This window comes from Grampus griseus (genome assembly GCF_964374135.1).
Source record: "Grampus griseus genome assembly, chromosome: 6".
NCBI classification, from domain to species: Eukaryota; Metazoa; Chordata; class Mammalia; order Artiodactyla; family Delphinidae; genus Grampus; species Grampus griseus.
The window spans coordinates 107,967,233-107,981,282 of NC_139000.1; the positions used below are offsets into that span (position 1 = coordinate 107,967,233).

Sequence of the window (14,050 nt, forward strand, 5' to 3'; positions counted from 1 at the left end):
AAATTCAATGAGGAGACCACTTTGGCTTTGAATTACCTTTCTGACACTCTTACAGTCTAGTGAATAGCAGAACAGTCTAAAGTGGAGTAGTACTGACACATATACACTACCAAATGCAAAATGCATGGCTAGTGGGAAGCAGCCGCATAGTACAGGGAGATCAGCTCAGTGCTTTGTGACCACCTAGAGGGGTGGGATAGGGAGGGTGGGAGGCAGACGCAGGAGGGAGGGGATATGGGGATATATGTATACTTATAGCTGATTCACTTTGTTATACAGCAGAAACTAACACAACATTGTAAAGCAATTATACTCCAATAAAGTTACTTTTTAAAAAAACAAAGAAACAAACAAACAAAAAAAGCAAAGTGGTTTTCCCTCTGATATTCCTCCCAACAGGCAGGGTAACTCTGTTGATCATGGTTCAATAGTTCGTCTCTGTCCATTATACTTGATTGGGTACCTTCATAATGCCCGTCCTCCATACTTGTGGCATCTACACCATTTCCTTGTTGCCTCTGGCCAATCCAGACAGCCCCTGCTACCCCTCCTCTGACCCTGGGCTTTGTCACTGAGGTGTCCTCATCTCAGAAAGAGTATTAAAATGTATTGTCTTGAATTTTATCCACTCACCAAGAGCTTCTGTTCTTCCCATAATGAGATCAGTTTGATAAAAATACAGGATTTTGTAATAGTAGAAGATAAATATAGACGTCTCACATCCTCATACTTTCCTCAGAAATAATATCAACAATTTTGTTCCCTTGAAGTTGGAGCATGTCGGCAGAGGTCAGATGACCAAAAACGTCTTTGAGGGGTTACTGGAGTCAAAGTAATTCTTTTTTTTTTTTTTTGACTCCTCAGCTTATATGAAGTATAATTGACAAATTTGTAGGAAGAGCGTTCTAATGCTTGCTTCCTCTGTGTTTTCCAAATATTCCTTCCTTACAGACTTTCCCACTTTTCCCCCTACTGCTCACTCTGTTGAAGGAATGGTGGGTAATATTCAACCCAACCAGAGTCCATCCCATGATCTCTTGCACAGATCCAGTGGAATCATTTAGTGTCATAGTAAAACCTCAAGTTGACACACTGGTTTCGGCAGAGAAGTTAATGAGTAACGACCGCTGACGCAGACCGAGTATCAGATGCAATTAATAAGTTTAACAAACAGAGGAGTAGTTACAGGGGAGAGTGATTCCTCGGTGTATTGAGGGAAGGGTGTGCTTGTCCCTGGAAGCCCTGGAAGTTGTTCCAACCTCTGTTAACCACATAGATTCTTCTGTACAAGTTTTTGTCTATAAATATAATATATAAACCTGCACTCATTTTACCACATCCATCCTTAACTGTCAAACAAGAAAAAGTTGAACAAGAGAGAAGAGTGAAGTCTGGTTTAAAGCAGATAGACAGCTCTGCTCCCATGAGGCATCCCATAGGAGTCGAGTATGCTGCTTCTATACATAGTGGGAAAGGAAGAGTAGTCATCACAGGAAGAGTCTGCCCACCAACCCTGCTCCCACCTGCTCAGCTACTGAGGTCTTGGTGTTTGCTATGCCTCAAAAATAAGTCACTCAGTAGCATTTGGTGAGTGACACCACGAAGGTCGTATCTGCTCTGAATTGAAAACATTAGAGTCCCAAGAAAATACCTGAAAATCTTAGAACTTGTTTAGCATGTCTTAAACCCAGCCCAGTGACATACTCACTTGAGCTCTAAGTTGTATCGACAACTATGTAATTACTTTGTGTTACAGTAGAAGAGCTCAAGTTACCACTTTAAATAACACATTCAAGTTAACCAAACGTGTTAAACATGGACAGAAGGGAAGTGGGGCTATGAAAGTAACTGGCAAAGTTTCTACCCCAAGAGCTATACGTGTTTCGTCAACATGGCAGCACCAGTTAGCGTGGCACAGGTGAAACAGAAGCACGATGAGAGGTACAAGGCTTTAGAACTCACATGGCCTGAAGAGCAGTTGGACTGGAATGTCACAGCAGACCAGAAATTTCAGGTAATCACGTGGTACAACCCTCTGCAACTATTTTTGCTTTAAAGAAGAGGGAGTAACATATTTAGCAAGTGCCAAGTTCCAGGCACTGTGATAAACTATTGGCTCTGTGATATCACATTGAACTTTTACAAATCCCTACAATAGAAGTCTGTTTAATTCTCTCCAATTTATAGTGGAACCACTCATCTCAAACAAGCTGCATAACATGGGAAAGGTGGTGACGATTAGCAGTCGTAATAAAAGCAATTGTATGTTGCTCTATTTTAGTGTATATCGTACAATGGCTGAGTCTGCATTATTTGGATCTTAACTGGTCAGATGTCAACGGCTATGAGTACGTGGGCCACCTCCCTCGCTTAGTACCAGCGAAAGTCTTCGTGGTGTCCGTTTTGCTGTCCTATGGCTTAAAATTATTAAGAAGACACATACTAAAAGGAATCAGTAGGAAAGGCTAAATATTTATAAATTGGCCTTTTGAGGAATGGATAAAAGATGTAGGGGTTCCTAGCCATAAAGACTATTAAGAAAATGAATAGTCTTCTAGAATTCAACATGAGAGACATTACCTACGGGCTCTGTTTAGAGGCAGATTCTTCTGACTCAGTACGTCTGGGGTGGATCCCGCAATTCTGATGCTGATCCTTGACCCACACTTTGAGGAACCAGCCTCTAGTTTGCACAGGGACATTCTCTGAGTGGCTGAGAAAGCTCACCTTGGTTTCCTCTGATCACAGCCTAGGGGATAACTGAACTTTTAGGAAGGGGGATTGTGATGGGACCTTAGGGACAACTTTCTGAGAATTAACAATCCCTGGAAAGTGCTGCTGGGGTTACCTTTCTGGAAGGTAGAAAGATGTAGTCGTTCTGTGGAAGTTTATCCCACTTTTTATGTCAGGTCATACTTTAAGACATAATTTGTTAACGGCAAGCATGTGACTGGGGAGAAAAAGCAGCATCAGATAAGGTGTTCTGTTGTGTGGAAAAGCATCTAATAAGGAAGTCCACCAGTTACTTCAGTCCACTTTCTGCACAAACATAGATAAACGGATTCTCACCAGTTCTCTTTTTTTCCTTATTAGAGAAGTGCTGGTTAACCACAGAAAGATGGGTAGACCGTTTCTTTTTTGATTTTAAAGAAAATGTGAGGAATTTCGACCCCTGCTTTTTAGCACAGCTGCTGAACTCAAGTTTTTATCATGCAAAGATCAGTATCCTTAGATTCTCAATTTCCTTTCCTAAGCTGAATTTCTTTAGCACTTCTGTATAGTCTATCTTACCTAGTTTCTATCCATTTAAAAGAAAATATGTTTAAGGATTCAGTACAACTGCCGTCTGAGCAGATTTCAGTTTTTTGCACAAAAACTTTTTGAGCGATTTACCTCCTGTGAAATGTAGATATTAAAGTTATCTTTTGTAAATACAGGTAGAAAGAATATTAAAGATAGAGGAACTAATGTGGAAAGGGAAATGATATTTTACTTTTCCAAATGCCTTCTTTATTTGTTCTATAATTACATGTGTCATTTTCAAGTATTTAAAATTTTTTTCATAATTATCCCATCAGTCAGTGCCATTTGGTGTTATTATCCTGAGTGGCTGTAGAAAATATTTCTCTGTTTCGTGGGTAGAATTTCTCCCTCTGTTGATATTATTTTTCTTAATCTACAGTTAGGACGGACATAAACCTGCAACTAAATTACACGTGTTGTATTTTGGAGAGAGAGCCATTTCACAATTCTTTAAGTAAACTTGCAGAGTGCTGGGCCCAGAATAAATAAGTATTGAAAATCTATTCTTAACTTTTTAAATATAAGGCATCCATTTTTAAGCACAATTAAGGATTCCCCACATCAAACAAAATGACATTTTTTTAGAGACTGTTCTCTCATGGTCTCAGTCCTTTGTTGTGTTATTCTTAAATCCTTTAACATGAAGACAAAATAATTTTGCTGTGCATATGGGAATTAATTTGCAAGATTTTAAAAAATCCAAATTAATTCCAGCAACTGGGCCTGTAGTCACTATCCTGGCAGAACTCCCTGTGAAGTCAGATGGGGTGATCTGGATGGTCAGATATCAAAGCTCTACCCTAGCCCTGCGCCAGGGGCTCTCAATACAGCAGATTTAAAATACTACGTCAATATCCTTTGTATTTAAAGTAACTAAATACATAGTTCTTAAATGGATGCACTTCTGTAATACTTTTGAATTAGGATTAGCGAGAGTCCACGGTTTGCCAAGGTTCAGAAACCAAACCCAGTTAGGATGCTGTACCAGATTTGTGGCATTTTAGTGCAAAAGACACATTTTCATAAAAAGGTATAATGTGGATAAACAGGTAAATAAAACAATAAATAAGATGAGATGTTTCATCTTTAGGAAAAATGATTACATTTATATAAAGATAATGGCAAATAGTAATGCTTTTTATGTGTCAGGCACAGTTTTAAGTATTTTATGTAAATTAGCTCATTCAGGACTCAGAATAGCTACTATTACTACTCTATTTCACAGAGGAAAAACACCATGGTAGGCAGCAGTAACCCCTCCAAAAGTAACAGAGCTCATTGTGGTGGATTCAAGATTTGAGATCAGCCAGTCTGGCACCCAAAATCCAAACTACTGTGCTACAATCTGTCTCGACCAATTCAATTAAAAGGACATTTTTAAATGGTTAAGTAGTATAAGAAATAACATTCTGGCCAAATGGTGATCCTCCCCTTGGTTTTATACATTTCAACTAACTATTTAAAACATGTTTTCATTATATTTGGCACTTATTTGGTACCAAACACATATTTCTAAAATGAATTCACTCCTATAAAACCTTTTGAATTAGCACACACTGTATTTTAAGGGAAGAAAACTAAATTTCCCATCTCAAGACAGAGTAAAAGATCTTGGCTGGACATCTGGAATTCAAATTTGAAAATTATGTGTGTGTGTGTGTGTGTGTGTGTGTGTGAGAGAGAGAGAGAGAGAGAGAGAGAGAGAGAGAGAGAGAGAGAGAGAGAGAGAATGAGAATGAAGGAGGCATGGAGAGAATGAATTTCATCCATAGGAGTGGATAAGGTCACCTAAGGAAAGAGTGCACATAGAAAAGCAGAGAGGACCAGGACCGGCTCTTGGGCCCCCAGCCTCTTTGTGGGTCTGGTCGAGGAGTAGGAGATGCTAGTTAGGGTGAGGTGGCAGGACACCAGCGTAAGGAGGGAGGTGTTTTAAGGAGAGCATCATGAACTGTGCTGGTTGCTACTGAGCAAAGTATCAAGCAAGATGAAGACCTAGCCTTAGCAGACGCCCGTCACTGGCAACCACCACAAGATCTGTTGCACTGGACTGGTCAGAGGAAAGCCTGGTTAGGGGGAGCTGTGGAGCAGTGGAGAGGTAGCTGGAGAAGGAAGTGAAACCAAGAAGGCTACTATTTTTAGATGAGTGATTTTGAAATGTTAATATCTCAAAGAAAAGCCATTCTCTTTTGATTCTGCACATGATAAAAGTAACCACTCTAGGCTTCTTAAAATAGTCCCATCTTTAATTTCTGCAACATGATGCTTAGCTTGTTTTCTTCCTACCTCCACTGGTTCATCCTTCTCAGTCTCTTGCCCCGTCATCCTCCTCTACCATGGAGGGCTGCCATGTATAGTTGTGCAGGTTGTAAACTGCAGGAACTCTGTGGGGCACAATCTCCACAAACTACCACGTGAGTGGTGTCCCCAGAGTCATATCAGACACATCCTGAACAATTCTCTGAGCTGACCCTTATTACTAGCCTCAGAACAGGTTTTTATTTGAAGCACATGGAAACATTATATGTTGGTGCTGCAGGTCTAAGGTTGGTAACAGAGGTATGGCTAAACAATACGATACTGAAGTTGACCACAACAGCAGTAATGTTATACTTGGAAGGGAGAAATGGATCGTGAGACCCAATAGAAAACGTTGGATTTCTGAAAAATTTCCACCCCAACTAAAATCATTGTCAAAAAGAAAAACCTTAAAAAAAGCCTTAAAAAAAAAAAACAAAAAAAACCCTTTTCTCTCTCCCTTTAGCCTCCCTTTTCAAAGCAGCAAACTGAGGGAGAGAGAGCAAACTTCTACACTGAAAGTCAGTTGGCAAGTTGGGGACAAAATCCCACACATCTTTACCTGTCTGAAACATAAGGAGCCACAGTTAAAATCTACATGTACTGGGGAGATAAAGAAAAACTCTCTACTTAACTAAATTAACTACAACTTGCCTAAATAAAATAATTGAAAAACAGAATTCTCTTTTTTTATAAGACCCCAAACTGAATATATCTATCAAAAGAGCAATGCATATGCAATTGATAGGTATATCCTTACAGTGTAATACCATTCAGAAAAAAAAAAAAAGGAAGAAAGAGAAAAAAAAAAAGGAAGAAAGAGAAATGAGCTATTGATACACATTACAACATGGATGAATCCCACAAGAATTATCCCGAGTGAAAGAAGTCAGAGAGAAAAGTTTACACTGTATGATTACATTTATATAAACTTCTAGAAGAGGCAAACTAATCTATAGTGACACAAAACAGATCAGTGGTTGCTTAGGGGGAGGGGAAACGCAGAAGGACAGGATGATGGGGCACAAGGAAGCTTTTAGGGGATGGCTGTGTTCATATCTTGATTGTTGTCGTGGTTTTGTGGGTGTAGACCTATGTCAAAACGTATCAAACCACACACTTTAAATATATGCAGTTTATTGTATGCCAGTTATACCAAAAAGCTGGAAAAATATCTTAAAAGGATGCTTGATTTCTGAATGTCTGAAATGGATTTATGCAGCCTTTGATCTAATGCCAGAGAGTGAAAGCAATGCAAGAGGAAACATTCTGCAGGACTGCAGTGAAAAATGTCATTGGAATGCCACGAGAGTCATAAAGCTAAGTGCCACTCTAAAAATGCAAACAAATTCTGATTGCATCTGCAATTCTTCCTTTAAAGGAAAGTATGTGTTTTGCAGCTGGCTTCTTAGACAGAACCAACACAACAGTATTTGCTCTCTTTTGCTGCTGTGACACTTTGAACCAGTTTGGGTTCAGAAGTTCAGTGCCTCCACATGCATAACAGAAATTCATTCCCATTCATCTTTGACATCCTTGTGTTTTTTGTGGCTGTCAACAGCTCATCTCTGACTCAGGTTCACTCTGCATTTCCTGCTGTCCGTGAATGCCACCTACAACCACTACCTTGGTCTCATAAACATTGAAGGAGCGGGTAGAACAGTGACTAACTTACAAGAACAAGCAGCAGCAACGCCTGGCTGCACCTGTTTATTGTCTTTATCTCGATCTGCTAATACACCTGTTCACCCTGTGGAGGCATCATGAATTCTTGTTGACTGACACTGACAAACTTAATTAACTTACACACGCTACTGAACAGAAAAAACAAAACAAAACAAAACAAAAAGAGAACCACGTTACAGTACTTTGAGATCATTGGGAGGACGCACTCTGTGTGATCTACCATCCCCAGGGATTTAAACTGCTCTTGAGCAAACGTACTTCATAAATTGAGACCTGGCAGGCACCCAGGGAGTGGTTAAGGTCCGCCATTATTACTGCACTTTGGTACAACACGCTCACCATCGGTGGGTTCTGGGACTAGTTAGCTGAGTGGAGATGACCACGTCTCAGCAGAATCATTTAGTAGTATCATGACATTTGACATTAATAACATTAAAGTAATCAGGGATCGCTCTTCCTTGGAGAAATCACAAATTTTAAAAATGGTAGAATGCGTTAACTCAAGAAATTAGTTAAAAGCCAAGATGTACAAATGGCTCTAGTTAAAAGTTTCACTGTAGATTGAGACAGAGAATTGACCATTATGAGAAATAAGCTTGATAGTGATAATAACTACAGAAAAATCAGTTTTTCTTGTTTTGTTTCTTCTGGTAGCGGGGAGCGGGTAACGTCCGGCTGGGAGATAGGGGGGAAAAGATGCCATACCTGCTGCAGTACCACTTTTTCTCCACACCATGGATTTAATCATAATTTTGAGCAGTTACTATTGTGTGTAAATGGAAAATTAAGCCAATTTTAAAGCTGCTTGAATTCTGTTGCTGAGTACATAATTATTAAAGGAAATAAAACAGGATCAAACATTTTTATTTCTGACTTTCTTTTCCTAAGTCATGGGATGAGAAGATCTAGGCATCTGCTACAGATCAGAATCAAAAGAAGTTAATTAACTTTTAATTTTCTTAAACACTTAGCGGCATTGTTCAGTGCAATTTGTGACAGGGAAATGCTTACCAACTTATAACGAAGACAAATAATACTCTCCAGATCCCGCTTAAGCAGTTTAAAGTCCTTCAGCCATTTGGAAGCCTTAAAAAATAAAGAATATACACTTTTTAAAAATCCAGACATAAAAACTGAAAATTAGATAGTAACTTACTGGATTTCAAGATGATTCTTTCGGTGTTTTAGATAACACTGACTTCTCTTGTCTTCATCAGGGAAGCAGAAAAACTTATGTATCACTCTTGGCTACATCCCTAGGCGGTAGCTTACTGACCATAAATTTTGGACAGTATAGTAGAGGTTATAGGAGGAATAAACTATGCCTGGACTAGTGAGTTTTACAAAACTGTCCAGTGATTACCTTAGTGTATTTTCTAGATTAATCTTAAAATGTAACAGGCACAAATTATTCATTTTCATAGCAAGTATTGGGGTTTGTCTGCTCATTTTTTTAATAAAAGTGTTTTTGTTTTTTATTTGTTTGTCTCAGGGCTGATGCCTGTTGCACAACAGCCTGTTTATTGTGCTTCCAAACATGGCATAATTGGATTCACACGCTCGGCAGCGGTGAGGATACAACGACCGCAGTGTCTCTTTTTCTCTTTTCTGCACATATGTGACGCATGAGTTCTATGAAGTAGAGGGGAACAGGGTCAGAATTCAATACATCTGGATTAAAGATAGAAAAATAAGTTCTACTTCAATATTTATTATTAAAAAATAGTTTTCAGATCATGTAAAGGACTAAATATAGAATAGATAATTTTATTTTACTTTAACATGAAATTAGCCATCTTATTTATTTACTTTATTTATTTATTTATTGGCCTCACCACACGGCATGTGGGATCCTAGTTCCCGACCAGGGATCAAACCTGTGCCCCCTGCACTGGAAGCACAGAGTCTTAACCACTGGACTGCCAGGGAAGTCCCTAGAATAGATAATTTTAAAATGAAGTAGATTCTAAACATAGGTTACTGAAAAATATCCTTAAGGGTAAAAAATGGGAAGATATTCCTTATTTTTTTGAAACTGACTCCAAATTTAAAAATCATTAACTTAAGACTTCCTTAAACAGAATATACAGTATGCTCCAGGTGTTACTTGTCCCTGAAGATATGGTAAAAATGAGTGAGAGCGTGGAGAATGGAAGGAGGGGTGCAGCCAGAGTTTACCTGATAGGGTTGTCAAGGATGCTGTCTCCATGGAGACCTAGGGTGAAAGTGTACAGAGCTTAGGAAACTATTTTAGAACTTACTGACCACATGCATTGATAGCATGAAGTGCCTTTTTATAATAACTGAAAAAAAAAAAAGGGCAAGCTTGAATGGAGCCTGATGAGCAAGGGGAAAGGAGCATGTGATTGACTGGAGATGTAAGCAGAAGCCAGACGAAAGGCGGCTTATGAGTCAGGGTCATGAGCTTGGATTTTATTCTAAATACAGCCGTCAATGGGTTTTTTCTGCACAGGAGTGACAAGATTATATTTCCATTTGAAGAAGACCATTCTATCTGCTCTTTAGAGAATGTATGGGAATTCCCTGGCAGGCTGGTGGTTAGGACTCTCACTGTCAAGGGCCTGGGTTCAATCTCTGGTCGGGGAACTAAGATCCTGCAAACTGCGTGGCAAGGCCAAAAAAACCAAAATAAGACATAAAAAGAGAGATTCAGAAAGAATGTATGAGAGAGGACAAGTGCAGAAAAGGAAAGAGCAGTTGGGAGACCTCTACAGTGGTTAGTCTAGGTGAGATGGAGAGAGGGGCCAGATGAACAGGAAATCATTGATAACAAGAAACGCTAGGGATAGAGAAAGCAGATGGTGAACGGTAAATGTTCAGTCAAAAAGGAAGATTGGCAGCTCTCACACTCTTAATTAAAATTGCTTGGAAATTTTAATTTAATTTGCAAAGACTTAATCTTTAATTCAACTTTTAATGAACACATAACACTACTACAAAGCAAAGTAAATCAAAGCGAAGACCAGAACTGTTGCATTTACAGTTATAAGACTGGACACCTGTACAGCTGATGCTCATTATTTGTTAGTTATGTTCTATAAATTCACTTGCAAACACTGAATTAGAGGGTACTAAACTGTTGCTCATAGGGGAAATTCAGGGTTAAGTTCCTTTGAACCTCTGGCTACAACATTTTGAATAACCAATCAACACATAGCCTAGTTTTATGTATATTTCTGTTTAAAGACACCTTATTTAATATGCATTGTGTTTAATATGTATTGTATTAGCATGGCAAACAGCATTTATACCTCATGCCTGAAGGAAGCTCCTCTAACACGTGTATTTTATCCATAGGCACATTGCAGCCTTCTTGCACTTAGAAATACTAGACAGCACTTCAGCACTATGCCTTGAAGACATTTCAGATAGCAAAATCATCAACACAAGCACAAAGATGAGAAAAACATGGGCAAGTACCGCGAAAAGGACACTTGTTCATGGTGTAAGAGCTGAAACAAGGAAGCAGAGCATCGTTTTATTTGACCTTGGTCCACATCAGGCAACTCAAATTTCTTATTACTCTGTGCTTGTCCACAGAAAACCTTGAAAGCACCACAAGTATTGATTAGGGGGGTTATGAATGAATGTTAGCAAGAAAGCAAATGGAATCCACAAATAATTGACTTACATTTTGTTTTATAAATAGTTCAAATAAAAGCCAAAGAAGGTTAGTCTAAAAATAATTAAAATTGTCTTCCAGATAGTGCAAATTACTGAGTGTCTTTAGAATCAATCAAAGTCCTAAAATTTTCCACTAACAGTATTTTTTAAGTAAGTATTCTCTTTAAAATACAACCCCAATTTCAAAGAAAACTTGGGATATCAATTCTAAGCCTCAGCTTCTTACCTTCAGCTGCCTGCAGTGTTCAGTAGATAAGAGCACTTTAGATAATCAAGTATTTTCAGGAGTCGCCCAGTAATATTGATATTTTAAAAAAAGTAATTAGGTGAGACTTGCAAGAATTAGTTCAGCACTTTAGTTATGTATTCTTTTACTTTCTGCCACCAGTCAGCCTTACCGTTGTCATCATTATATAGCTAGAAGGACAGCTGTCTAGTACTTTTCACATCAGCATCTTTTAACTAGCTTTAATTATCAGTTTATCCTATGTTATACATTTACAAAACTCCTGAAATCTGCAACCTTCTATTTCCAATTGGCAGATGGCTGCTAATCTCATGAACAGTGGTGTGAGACTGAATGCCATTTGCCCAGGCTTTGTTAATACACCCATCCTCAAATCCATTGAAAATGAAGAAAACATGGGACAATATATAGAATACACGGATCATATCAAGGATATGATGAAATACTATGGAATTTTGGAGTAAGTAAAACTATACCTATCTTCCTTTACACAATGGAGCAAAGTGCTATCTAGACATAAGCAATCGAAAGGAAAAAAAATTAGCTTTTAAATTTGAGAAACTCATGCAAGCTTCAAAGTTTTGGTTTGACAAAATCTCTGAAAAAAAATACTTTTTCTGGGTTTCCGAATAGAATATGTTGACACATCATGAATTTTGCTGTTAGGTATAAAGAATGCATCATTAATACCTTCAACCATAATCAGATACTTTTTTTTAAAGGTGATGTTTAGTTGTCTTTGGAAGCAATGATACCTTATCTGCCTAAATTCCAAGCAATATTCATATATACCCTTTGTGAAATTAAATATGCCCCCCTAACTTCAACCACTTTCCTAGAAACAACTGGTCAACACACGTTTGGGGAACCATGTCTGAGTTAGAGCAGTTGGCGTCTCACAGGACGGAGTCATCTGGATCTAATCCTGACTTCACCACACTCACCATGAACTTATCCATCAACCTCTACTTACCTTGATTTTCTTGCATGTAAAATGGGGATAATACTAAAACAAACTTAGGGGACTTTGGAAAGTCCACAAATAAGTTGATATATGTAAGGTACTTAAAACAGTAGCAGATAAATAATAGACGCTCAATAAATGTTAGTTACAATTCTTCAAATTTCTACTCTAATAAACATTTCTATCTGATAAGTCTAAATTCTACTGATAGGTTAAAGATGGAAAAATAATCATTTACTCAATGTAAATAATAAATATAAATTTATGAATCCTTCCTATAAAATAACAGAAGGGTGGGTGTGGAAATCTACCACTAAATTTATAATTTAGTCATCTAATTGAATAAAAAACGAAAGTAGCAATAGCTTCATGATATACATTTCCCTATTACATGTTAAAGGTGATAGATACTTCAAAAATAACTCAAGACGATGTGATAATTATGCCTCATTCTTTAATTTTAAAACCCTGATGTTTCCTTTATTTTTAGCCCATCAATGATTGCCAGTGGATTAATAACACTCATTGAAGATGACACTTTGAATGGGGCTATAATGAAGATCACAACTGCTAAGGGAATTCATTTTCAAGATTATGATACAACCCCATTTCACACGAAAGCTCCGTGACCATCTTATGTGTCAGCTTTAGCCGAAAATAAGCACAAATGACTTAGACCACATCTTCATTTGAATACAGCTTTTTCAATGAAATGTTATCGTTTGAAGCTTTCCTTTCATGCACGTGATGTTCATTTTTTCTAAATGATTAGTTAAGTATATAGATTTAAAAAATGAGGAACTATCAAAAATATGACGTGGACCAAAGCTAGGTTTTGACCTTTATAGCCTAAGTAATGATTAAAACAAAGGATATTCCAGGAATATTCTGCCTTGCAGAAAATATATTTAAATTTGTGATTCATAAATGTTAATGTTTTTCAGAACATCATTTTAAAGGAGATACTTGAATTGTTATTTATATCAAACCAGATGTGAAAAACTCATTTTGTTTCTATGTTCGCACTTTAAAAGAAGGAAGCTACCTACAACGGCAAATATTTAGTAACAATAACTTTTACTTATATACCATCTTTCAGCCGAATAGTTCAGCTCTTTGAGGATGTGCCACCTTTGGGAGCCCGTAGGTAAGGAATAAATTACAGTGTGAATATATCCTAAATGAAAAATCTAATGTATGGAAAAGTGACAGAAATGAACTGGCTGAGATGTTAATCCACAGTTCAGCCTCCCATCTGGGGAAAACATTTCTTTCCTCTCTGCTTACTTTAAGAATTTTGACTACAAAAATCTCAGGAATTAAACTGTTAATAGTTACAGCAAAAAGGATAGTTAGTGCTCCTAAAACAAGCTTGTTAAGAAAAAAATACAAATGTAATTTTTTTCAGATTACTTCTTTGTTTATTTGTACCAATTTCAAAATGCCTACTTTTCAATAAAACTTTTTTTTTCTAATCTTCAGAAGTTACTTAGTGTTCTATGTATACCTACTGAGAGAAGGAAACCAATTTTGTCAACACCTCAACTGAAGATGCTTTTGTGTTTTCAAAGCGGTAATAACAAGAGGTAAAAATAGGTGTGATGTTTTGCCATTTTCCCTGTCAGGTATTTTAAGACAGGATCATTCAATGCACCTGCTTTGGGTAACACGATGTGCAAGCAATAATTAATGCTAATAATAGTGAAAGCACAAGATTTCCAAATCAATCATTTCTTCATAGAAATACTGTAGAAGTAACACATTCTGCCTGCTAACTCCAAAGCTCCCAGGTGGGAGCAAAATCCATCCACGTGAGATTAATAAGGATTTCCTAGAGATATTGGCAGGTTGTCAGATCTTGCTCTGTTTTAATTCTGCCACAGAGAACTGTTGCCTTCACTTCTAAGGAG

The 14,050-nt window shown here is 37.6% G+C and overlaps 1 protein-coding gene across 1 annotated transcript in view; it reads left to right on the forward strand.

The window, feature by feature from the left end:
• The window catches only part of HPGD (15-hydroxyprostaglandin dehydrogenase), a 28,584-nt gene extending 14,966 nt beyond the window's left edge, over positions 1 to 13,618 (forward strand). Inside the window, exons 5-7 of the mRNA XM_082657421.1 lie at positions 8,777 to 8,853; positions 11,473 to 11,636; positions 12,631 to 13,618. Coding sequence (XP_082513547.1) covers positions 8,777 to 8,853; positions 11,473 to 11,636; positions 12,631 to 12,769 — 380 coding nt within the window. The 3' untranslated portion in view covers positions 12,770 to 13,618. The remainder of the gene's footprint in view (positions 1 to 8,776; positions 8,854 to 11,472; positions 11,637 to 12,630) is intronic.
• Positions 13,619 to 14,050: the final 432 nt, after the last annotated feature.